The sequence below is a fragment of the Oncorhynchus tshawytscha genome, linkage group LG13 (genome assembly GCF_018296145.1).
Source record: "Oncorhynchus tshawytscha isolate Ot180627B linkage group LG13, Otsh_v2.0, whole genome shotgun sequence".
NCBI classification, from domain to species: domain Eukaryota; kingdom Metazoa; phylum Chordata; class Actinopteri; order Salmoniformes; family Salmonidae; genus Oncorhynchus; species Oncorhynchus tshawytscha.
The window spans coordinates 62,587,043-62,595,555 of NC_056441.1; the positions used below are offsets into that span (position 1 = coordinate 62,587,043).

The window sequence follows — 8,513 nt, forward strand, 5'->3', positions numbered from 1 at the left end:
CATTTTTTGCAAATATATAAAAAATCAAAAAATAATTTACATAAGTATTTAGACCCTTTACTCAGTACTGTGTTGAAGCACCTTTTGTCAGCGATTACAGCCTTGAGTCTTCTTGGGTATGATGCTACAAGCTTGTCAGATTGGATGGGGAGCGTCGCTGCACAGCTATTTTCAGGACTCCGCAGAGATTTTCGGTCGGGTTTAAGTCCAGGCTCTGGCTGAGCTACTCAAGGACATTCAGAGACTTGTCCCGAAGCCATTCCTACATTGTCTTGGCTATGTGCTTAGGGTCGTTGTCCTATTGGAAGGTGAACCTGTTCCACCAGAGACTCTGGGTTCGCGCTCAGGCTCTGTCTCAGCCGGCCACGACTGAGAGGTCTGTGGGGCGACGCACAATTGGCCTAGCGTCGTCCGGGTTAAGAAGGGTTTGGCCGGTAGGGATATCCTTGTCTCATCGCACACTAGCGACTCCTGTGGCGGGCCGGGTGCAGTGCACGCTGACCAGGTCGCTAGGGGCATGGTGTTTCCTCCGACACATTGGTGCGGCTGGCTTCCGGGTTGTTAAGAAGCAGTGCGGCTTGGTTGGGTTGTGTTTCGGAGGACGCATGGCTTTCGACCTTCGTCTCTCCCGAGCCCGTACGGGAGTTGTAGCGATGAGACAAGATAGTAATTACTAAAAAAAACAATTGGATACCACGAAATTGGGGGGAAAAGGGGGGAAAATTAATTTGAATAAAAAATAAAAAAGGATCTCTCTGTACTTTGCTCCGTTCATCTTTCCCTTGATCCTAACTAGTCTCCCAGTCCCTGCCGCTAAAAAACATCCCCAGAACATGATGCTGCCACGACCGTGGAGATGGTGCATTTCCTTCAGACGTGACGCTTGGCATTCAAGCCAAAGAGTTCAGTCTTGGTTTCATCACACCAAATAATCTTGTTTCTCATGGTCACAGTCCTTTTAGGTGCCTTTTGGCAAACTCTAAGCGGGCTGTTTTGCCTTTTACTGAGGAATGGCTTCCGACTGGCCACTCTACCATAAAGGCCTGATTGGTGGAGTGCTGCAGAGATGGTTGCCCTTCTAGAAGGTTCTCCCATCTCCACAGAGGAACTCTGTCAGGGTGCCCATCGGGTTCTTGGTCACCTCCCTGACCAAGGCCCTAATCCGTTATTGATACCTTGCTCTGGTTCATTTAACAGTGCTAGTGGGCCCAACTTATAGGATCCTTGAGGCCAATGTTGGCATCTTGAACGTACTTTCCCAGTTATTTTCTCATCTTTACTGTCAACACCAGATGACTGCTCCAATCAGCTCCTCAGCTGAATTTCTAAATGCATTGTAACAGTCTTCATACAAACGTGTTGTCTTTCCTTTCCATGATTTCCCATAACGTGCGTATTCTCTATGAGCAGGTGACCAGAAGCAGACACAGCAACACCCCTCCACTCATCCGAACAGTGATCCCAAGGCCCCGCCCCCGAACATCTCCACTCCCCTTACCACCCCACGGTCCGTGCACCACCTCTTCACCTCCACCCTTGTGAGCTCCACCCACTTCAAGACTCCAATCTTCCAGGACCCAAGCAGGCATCAAGATCATCTGGATGACCCGCCACGGCCTGACTCTGTGGAGGAGGAGGAGAAGAAGATCCAGGAGAATGTGTGTCAGGATCCCTTGATCCCCTTCCCAGGAGGGATGGCCCGTGAGGGGCTGGATGGACCGGCATCTACCCCTCCCAGCCCGGACCAGGGTCCGGTTCTAGTCCTCTCCCCAGTGGAGGTCCCTGCCAGTTGTGAGCCCAGACAGACCACTGTAGTTGTTGACGATCCCACCCTGCTAGAGGAAGAGGAAGACCAGAGCATCTTCTTCACACCTGAGATGTTTGATGACGAAGAGGAGGTGGTGGACACCAAGCCTCTCCCCAGGACAGTGCAGGGGATGATGACAGGGGAGGGAACTGTGCTTGCGTCCAGCCTTGCTCTCTCTACCGGAACAGCCCAGGCTCTGTCTGAGGACCTGTTTGGCCCAGAGCAGAGTCCCAGGGAGGACACAGAGACAGTCACTACCACTGATACCAAGAGGGGAGGCGCTCTCGCTCCCTCAGCCAGTAGAGACTGTGTCAGTGTGGGATGGGAACAGGACAGGCAGCAGGGGAGTAGGATAGGGAGTGGTGATGAGGCCCAACAGACCCAGAGACAGGAGGACCAAGGTCAGGGAGAAGGACAGGAGCTGAACCAGGGGGCGACCCAAGGCCAGAGCAGGCAGACAGGCAGCAGGACACACAGACTGTCCAGGTCCAAACAGAAAGCTCCAGAGCCATCCTCAGGTAAATTAACCAGCTACTTCATTGTTGTCCCTAAGGTTATAACCATAGACAAGTAGACACCAGGTTATAACTAGATGATGAGGCACCAGGGCCCGTATTCACAAAGGGTCTCAGTAGGAGTGCTGATCTAGAATCAGTTATTCATTTTAGATAATAATTATTAAAATGAAATGGACAGGTGAGATCTGATCCTAGATCAGCACTCCAACTAAACTCTTTATGGACACGGGCCCAGGTTATACCCATAAACTATGGTTATAAATATAGATAACTAGACACATCAAAACGCTCAGTAAAGCTAGTTCGTTCTCAGATCATCATGTCTCATTATCTGGCGTGACAGCATAACTGGGTTGCCTCGTCTGACCGACATTATCGGTTTAAACAGTCTGGAGCTAACGAACTTCTCACAAATTGCCATGTTAACGTGCAGTCTTATATTTTTGTACACATCATTAAAATGCATGAAAATGTGTTTATTTTCATGTAAACGCGATGGAAGCATTGTCCCGTTCCGTGTTTTAATGAGGTGTTATTTGGAGTGAGGAGAGGAGTGGAAGGATGCAGCATGCCTGACTTCACACAGATAGACATCTTGCATTTTTACACAGTTACTGTTCAATCTTTTCATAAATGAATTATCTGATGTAAACTAGAGGGGAGGTGGGGTGTGGGGATGTGTGTTCAATGACTTGGGGGAAACACCCAAGGCCTTTCCAGCAACACAAGAAACCTCAGAAATACCATCATTCATCTTGAGAACATCTCATCTCCAGGGTGACAATGTGTGTGTGTGTATGTATATATATATATATCAATAAATATATATATATATATATCAATAAATATATATCAATAAATATGTATATATCAATAAATAATGATTGTGGCCATCTGATATGGAAAATAGATGAATAAAATCATGTTAGCAGGTTTTTGTTTGTGTGGTGTCAAGTTGATGTAGAAGAGTGCAGATGTGAAGTTTGAACCATCAATAAAGCACTTTGTATTGGCTTTACTTTGCCAGTTACCATGTTATTGACCCAATAGTACCAAAAAGAAGTTTTATCTTTCAGAAGGTAAAGCTGATAAAGAATTATAAATGCTGTATTTTTTACATTTTAGTCTCAGTTGTTAAACTGTAGTTGTTTTTATGTTAGTATTTTGTTAGTAGTTGGACCTGTTTGTCTTTGCTATAGTGGTGGTCAGTTTCTCTATTTCTTCATTCCGGCTTGCAGAAGCGGGTTACTATTGAATTTGATGTGATATTATGGCTTTCATTAAACCTTGGTAAATAAATATTTATTGACCTGTTTATGTCCATTGCTTCCCGTATATGCCTAATGTTCTGTATGTACGAACAGTTAAGCAAATGGCATATGTTCTCACGTACACCCTAACCATTCCCCTTCATGGGGAAAATGGTTTAATGATGTCGTGAAGAGTAAAAGCCATTTACTGTGTTTGAAGGATTAGTTGTGATTGTGGTTTGGGCTTACCCCGACAATGATCAATCATACCATTGGTTAAAGAAGCTGAATTGTAGATGGAGGGAGGCAGGAACAGTGAAGTCTGCCAAATTAAGCCCCATTAGCTTGACAGGACGTTGTCTCGTTAGAACACACATCTCCCTAACAATCCCTAACCTGTGATTGGTTGACGGAGGAGTCCAATGTGGACGCCCGAACCATTCAATTAAAGCTCATCCCTCTGCTCATCAGCCTCACTATATGACAGTGCCTTAGCTTCGTTAGTTAATGTAATTGCATGGCTGAACGTGGCAGGGCACCTCATTAATATCAGTATCAACAAGGGTACCATGGGAGAGGGTAAGCAGATGTCCGAATTAGAGGTCGACCGGTTATGATTTTTCAACGCCGATACCGATTATTGGGAGGACCAAAAAAGCCGATGCCGATTTTTAACAATGTATTTGTAATAATGACAATTACAACAATACTGAATGAACACTTATTTTAACTGAAAATATAAAATCAATTTAGCCTCAAATAAATAATGAATAATGAAATAACAAAATAATGAAACAATTTGGTTTAAATAATGCAAAAACAAAGTGTTGGAGGAGAAAGTAAAAGTGCAATATGTGCCATGTAAGAAAGCTAACGTTTAAGTTCCTTGCTCAGAACATGAGAACATATGAAAGCTGGTGGTTCCTTTTAACATGAGTCTTCAATATTCCCAGGTAAGAAGTTTTAGGTTGTAGTTATTATAGGAATTATAGGACTATTTCCTTCTATACCATTTGTATTTCATTAACCTTTGACTATTGGATGTTCTTATAGGCACTTTAGTATTGCCAGTGTAACAGTATAGCTTCTGTCCCTCTCCTTGCTCCTCCCTGAGCTCGAACCAGGAACACAACGACAACAGCCACCCTCGAAGCAGCGTTACCCATGCAGAGCAAGGGAAACAACCACCCCAAGGCTCAGAGCGAGTGACGTTTGAAACGCTATTAACGCGCACTAACTAGCTAGCCATTTCACTTCGGTTACACCAGCCTCATCTCGGGAGTTGATAGGCTTGAAGTCATAAACAGCGCACTGCTTGACGCACAACGAAGAGCTGCTGGCAAAACGCACGAAAGTGCTGTTTGAATGAATGTTTAAGCACCTGCTTCTGCCTACCATTGCTCAGTCAGATACTTAGATACTTGTATGCTCAGTCAGATTATACGCAACGCAGGACACGCTAGATAATATCTAGTAATATCATCAACCATATGTAGTTAACTAGTGATTATGATTGATTGATTGTTTTTTATAAGATAAGTATAATGCTAGCTAGCAACTTACCTTGGCTTACTGCATTCGCGTAACAGGCAGTCAGTCTCCTTGTGGAGTGCAACGGTCATTATTGCATTGGACTAGTTAACTGTAAGGTTGCAAGATTGGGTCAAGGTGACAAGGTGAAAATCTGTCGTTCTGCCCCTGAAGGAGGCAGTTAACTCACCGTTCCTAGGCCGTCATTGAAAATAAGAATGTGTTATTAAATGACTTGCCTAGTTAAATCGGTGTCCAAAAATACAGATTTCCGATTGTTATGAAAACTTGAAATCGGCCATAATTAATCGGCCGACCTCTAGTCCGAATAGGTGGTTAGTCTATTGGTCTGTAAGGCTGTTATGCAGCACTGTGAGGTTATTGGAGTATTTACTGAGGCTTCCTTTAGTATCTGATTAGCCTTTATATGTCCTTACGAGTTGGAACAAATACATTATAAATACAAATACATTATCCACACAGTAGGCTAATTGTAGTATTTTTTATGTCCCATGTTAATGATAATTGGAAAGTAAGTTTGTTTCAGCTGGTTTGAGATTTTGCCATTTAAAAGACAACACCACGCAGTAGGAGGCAGCTGGCATATTGACATCATTTGCTTTAATTGGCAGGTCACTGCGCTGAGGTCCTTGTTGCAAGACCGACCCAGCCATGGAAAGGGAGAGTTGTTCTTTCCAAGACTCAGGCTAAGAACCAGGACCAGACCCATGTCAGGTGCAGTCAGAGGGGCAGAGGCAGGACCAAGGCAGGGGTGCCCTTTGCACCCACCTCCAGTCTCCCAGTTCAGCGACAGACCAAAGACCAGAGCCTAGAGGTCCAGGGCAGGACAGCCAGAGTCAGATCTGCTAGTGTCGCTGGTCCTGAAGAGACTGAGGGAGAGCAGGCTGTCACAGGATGGAAGGACCAAGCCTCTACCAAGCCTGGGACTAGTATTAGGGCCAAGACCAGGGGGCCAGAGGACTCTTTCAAGTCAGGAACCAGCAGGACGGCCAGGGGGCAGGAGGATGTTCCCAAGCCAGAGACCAACAGCAGTAAGGCCAAGGGGCAGGAGGTTACTAGTATTTTCTGCCAACAGTACAGCAGCAGGGGGAGATTGAAGACAACATGCAGAACAGAGGTGAAGAGATTCAGGGGGAAAGAGGCACAGTTGCCCCCCTCTTGGGAGGGCCTGGAAGAAGTCATGAGCAGCACCCCCGCCACCACAACAGTGCACTTGGACATTGTCAACCCTAAATGCGAGGGTAGAGTGTGTGTCCCAGGAAGTCCTGGAGGTGAACCTGAGACTGAGAGTAGCTCCACTGGTCTAGCAAAGGAAGGGCCTGGTAGTCAGAACTCTTTACAGAAAGGTTAGACAGCCTGTACGCATCACAGTAATTTGGTCAGTGTATTCATTTTTTTTTGTCAGTGAATTTATCAGTGCTCATTTGGAAATTAAATCAAAACCATCCATCTGTTGCTTGTTCTCCCCCTCTAGGCATCAAGGTGCAGGATAGAGGGGGCAACAGGGCCTCTCGGAGGAGGAAGGTGCGTTAGGGGCCACTGCATAGACCAGGTTTGGAGCCTAGGTATCTGAACAGTAGTGATGCACATTGTTTGTATGTGACAAGGCTAATATGATGCACATCATGCCAACTCAAGTCTTGTCTTTCAGAGGACTAACAACCACAGACCCTGTTCCAGAGGACTAGACTGTGCTGTGTGTGGGCAGCAGCTACTGCCTGTGGCAGAGGGTACATTTAATTCCCACAAATAAACACATATCCTTATGTCAGTGATCCTCAATCAAATCAAAAGTGGATGTTGTAACTTGTGACCGTGTACTTTAAGTGAGCTGCAAAGCACTGTGTGTAATCTGGAGCAGATAGCTAGGCTTAAAGTCACCAGAGGGTGGAGGGGGGGGGCACAGCTGCAGGTCCAGCACACTGTCCATGCCTCCCAACCAGACCCCAATGTCCCCCTACCCCACTGGTGGTATGGGGGCATAGCGGCCCTACAGGCCCTCAGAAGCTGTCTTCAGCCTTACAGGGACAACAACACTACAGGTAGACATTAAATAAATCATACATCTGACTTTATCTTTAATCTTTGCCTAACCTACAGGAATTAGTTAATTTGTGATTTCACTGTGGAATAATACAGCCACATACGAAGAACCTGCTATTACAGACTTTCCTTGTTCAGGCTTGTTTTAGTACCTCTGGGGATGACCATAAAGAGAGGGAAGCACTGTTATAGGAGCTAAACATTGCAGTCAGCAAGATGTTTCCATAGTTACAAAACCCCTGCTTCATTGATGCCATAAGTCTATGCTGGGGAGCTCCCCTCTCTTTGAAGTGAGAGTGAGAGAAACCAACCTGTCTGAACGATGTCCCAACTCTGAAAGGCTCTAACCTGGATCCACCCAAATCACTGACTCAATAGATTAGTCAGGACAAAAGAATCCATGGTGCCTGCTAGAATCCCCTAGTCACTTTTCCCTTTGACAGTGTTGCTATCCAAGCCAAAGAATAAGAATGAATCATTCTATTTCTCTGATCCAAGCACCTTTCATCCATACATACAGTACACACTTCCCCAACAGCATTCTATAGTTCCGTTGGTATATGTATTTACAGTCCCTTCAAAGTAATGATCCATTTAAACTATCTGTCGTTATAAAACAGCAATCAGTGTCACTAGCCAAAGAGCGTTTATACGTATTCACTTTCCCCCAGGATTAAGGTGTACGACTTTCTGTGCTGACAAGTGGGTTAATGTGTGGCTGGCGGCTGAGGCCTTTGATGCTGTCTCCCTACAGGCTTTTCTGTGGGTTACTTTGCATTTAGTTGTTTTGTCCTTTATTTTCATTTTCTCTTTCTCTCTCTGAAGCACACACACACACACACACACACACACACACACACACACACACACACGTACAGCCTACAATTCTATCTGGGACCCAGTGGAGTGCTCTGTGACAAGGCTGCTACAGTGTAGAGGTTGTGCCTTCCACAACCCCTACTCTTCCTCTCCTGCTGCTGTGGTAGCTGCTGAGATCCAGCACCCACGGGACCCCACCCTGGACCAGGTGAGCCTCAACCTTACAGGGAGGGACACAGCACCTTGTACTAGGTGTGCTTGGTCTGGTTGTCCTCTAGCTGGTGCTCCACAGACACAAACAATTGTTTATTCCTTGAAAGCAGCCTATGAATAAGGAGAGACTAAATACATTTGCTTGAAGAACAGTGATGCTAAGATGATGCTAAGTTTTCTAACAGAATGACGGTTTGTGACATCATTCTGTTACCAAACTTTGCACCAACCAAAAATGTTAGCATTTTCTAACCAAAAACCAATGGAAGTCAATGTACCCCAAATGTCTGCCTCATAATCAAGTTATGAATC

At 45.5% G+C, this 8,513-nt stretch overlaps 1 protein-coding gene across 6 annotated transcripts in view; it reads left to right on the forward strand.

The window, feature by feature from the left end:
* brip1 (BRCA1 interacting helicase 1) overlaps window positions 1-7,144 on the forward strand; it is a 45,556-nt gene extending 38,412 nt beyond the window's left edge. For 3 of the 6 annotated variants that reach the window (XM_024403009.2, XM_024403005.2, XM_042296122.1), the window contains 4 exons: window positions 1,411-2,325; window positions 5,738-6,472; window positions 6,601-6,650; window positions 6,778-7,144. In XM_024403009.2, the coding sequence (XP_024258777.2) occupies window positions 1,411-2,325; window positions 5,738-6,472; window positions 6,601-6,650; window positions 6,778-6,879 (1,802 nt within the window). In that variant the 3' untranslated portion in view covers window positions 6,880-7,144. Of the gene's footprint in view, window positions 1-1,410; window positions 3,641-5,737 lie in introns of those variants that run through there. The other 3 variants (XM_042296123.1, XM_042296124.1, XM_024403007.2) reach the window with 3 other exon arrangements.
* Window positions 7,145-8,513: the final 1,369 nt, after the last annotated feature.